The 2,216-nt window shown below is 45.0% G+C and overlaps 1 protein-coding gene across 1 annotated transcript; it reads left to right on the top strand.

Moving 5' to 3' along the window:
* Positions 1–279: 279 nt before the first annotated feature.
* Positions 280–1,949, top strand: dnajc5aa (DnaJ (Hsp40) homolog, subfamily C, member 5aa). The gene is made up of 4 exons (XM_085344458.1): positions 280–389; positions 471–684; positions 772–943; positions 1,846–1,949. The coding sequence occupies exons 1-4, from the start codon at positions 280–282 to the stop codon at positions 1,947–1,949; spliced, it is 600 nt and encodes a 199-aa protein (XP_085200584.1).
* Positions 1,950–2,216: the final 267 nt, after the last annotated feature.

The raw sequence follows: 2,216 nt of genomic DNA, 5'->3' as shown, positions 1-2,216 counted from the left end.
TCATCAAAATAAAAAAAGGAGAAAAATTCACTATTTTTTCCCCCTTTCCAGGACTTTTTTTTCCATATATTTCCCACACAGCTGGGTGTTTCTAGTAAGTACTGGACATCTGTATTTCATCCAGACAGCACAGGACCAGCTGTTGCCTGCCTGCAGCAGAGAGCATGGAATCACAAGGGCCTCACTTTAGTTGAATGAATGTACATCCTGGTAAAACAGTCCAAGCAGTGCCTCTTAATTTTGTGCATTTCTGTGTGCAGCCTGTGGACGTGAGGCATCATGAGTGAGCAGCAGAGGCAGCGCTCTCTGTCCACCGCGGGTGAGTCTCTCTACCATGTGTTGGGAGTTGAGAAGATGGCCACGACGGACGATATAAAGAGATCTTACAGGTGAGGCTTTACTCTGGTCACCTGGCTTAGCTCACAGAAAGGTCTGATAACCTGTAAAGCTGACTGTGATGCATTCTGCAGGAAACTGGCGTTAAAGTTCCACCCTGACAAGAATCCCGACAATCCAGAGGCCGCAGATAAGTTCAAGGAGATAAACAACGCCCACGCCATCCTGAATGACCCCACGAAGCGTAACATTTACGATAAATATGGCTCTCTAGGCCTATATGTGGCAGAGCAGTTTGGAGAGGAGAATGTTAACACTTACTTTGTCCTTTCTAGCTGGTGGGCAAAGGTAAGACAGGATCGTTTACTGTTTGCTCTTGTACAACCTTTTACACCTGTTGTCTTAACCTTTATTTCATGAATCTGTTTCCTACAGGCTCTGTTTGTATTGTGTGGCCTGGCCACTGGCTGTTACTTCTGTTGCTGCCTGTGTTGCTGCTGTAACTGCTGCTGTGGAAGATGTAAACCACGGCCTCGAGAGGGCCAGGAGCAGGACTTTTATGTGTCCCCTGAGGACCTGGAGGCTCAGCTGCAATCTGATGAGAGAGGTGAGAACGAGCACCGTTTTGTTTGTTTTTTTTCTTCTCACAAGTACGTTTTTTTTGTATAGCACTTATAAAAATAACAGTGCTACAAAGAGTGTCACAAAAACACATAAATCACACACACTCAAAATCCAAAAAATCTAACTCTTGCTGGAAACGGGTGGGAACAGTCTGCAGGCTCCTGCCTGAGGATCTCAGACTACACTTGGGGTGTTATGGGTACAGCAGCTCCAATATGTTTTCTGGATACAGGCTGCAAAGAGCTTTAAATGTAATAAGAAAAATCTTAAAATCTCTTCTAAAACAAAGAGGAAGCCAGTGCAAAGGCGTTCAGGCTGGTGTATTATGTTTGCTTTTCCTGTAAGAAGTCTTGCTGCTGGCTATTGAATCATTTTTATTTAAGTATTTTAATTAATAGCATTGTACATTTTACACCTTGCTAGTGTTTGATTGGACCCCTTTTGCCTTCAGAACTGCCTCATTTCTCTTTGGTATAGATTCCACAAGGTGCCGGAAGCATTCCTTAGAGATTTTTGGCCATATTGACATGATAGCATCACATAGTTGCTGGAGATTTGCTGGCTGCACACTGGGTACACTAAACACACTATTATATTCAAGAAACCATATATTTTGAGATGATTTGGGTTTTGTGATTCCTGGTGGACTAAGCCAGTTGAAGACAAGTTCACTGTGGTCATAGAGTCAGCAGCACTCAGGTAGGCTGAACTACAAGGCAGGATGGAGCTACACTTTTACATTGTTTATGCCAAATACTGACCCTAGCATCCAACTGCAGCAGAAATTAAGACTCATCGGACCAGACAATGTTTTTCAGTCTTCTATTGTCCAAGCTTGGTGAGTTTGTGTGAATTGTAGTGTTTGTCCTTGTGTTTGTCGTACAGAGGCTGGTGGTGAACCTATAGTGCTGCAGCCGTCAGCGACAGAGACAACCCAGTTAACATCAGATGGGCACCACTCCTACCGCACCGACCCCGGCTTCAACTAACCCTCCGTTCCCATCGATCCTGGCCTGCGGTCCTGCCTGCTTCCCTGCTCCACCTCAGTGAGATGAACGAAAGGGGCAAAACATCTTTCCACTTCAGAAAGAGAGCCATGCGGAGGTGAAGGGGACTAGTAAGCATGGCCCATGAAAGGAACTAATGAATTCGCATCCCTTACACCTCCCTCCCTGATCGGTCCGCTACGTATTTCCCCGCCAGTACGAGAAGAAATCCCTTTTATTTCTTCTTTTGTATCTCTCAGCCTTTACTCA

Source organism: Diplotaxodon limnothrissa, linkage group LG20 (assembly GCF_057381915.1).
Source record: "Diplotaxodon limnothrissa isolate DT_005_m linkage group LG20, D_limnothrissa_male_GT1.1, whole genome shotgun sequence".
NCBI lineage: Eukaryota > Metazoa > Chordata > Actinopteri > Cichliformes > Cichlidae > Diplotaxodon > Diplotaxodon limnothrissa.
Note: the sequence above shows the minus strand (reverse complement) of the source record. Positions and strands in the feature narration are given on the sequence as shown.

What these genes read in the sequence shown, in the direction of transcription:
- dnajc5aa (XM_085344458.1), top strand. Translation starts at nt 280, where the DNA reads ATGAGTGAGCAGCAGAGGCAGCGCTCTCTGTCCACCGCGGGTGAGTCT. An exon ending in GATATAAAGAGATCTTACAG is followed by an intron (nt 390 to 470) that starts GTGAGGCTTTAC and finishes TGCATTCTGCAG; the next exon opens with GAAACTGGCGTTAAAGTTCC. An exon ending in TTTCTAGCTGGTGGGCAAAG is followed by an intron (nt 685 to 771) that starts GTAAGACAGGAT and finishes TGTTTCCTACAG; the next exon opens with GCTCTGTTTGTATTGTGTGG.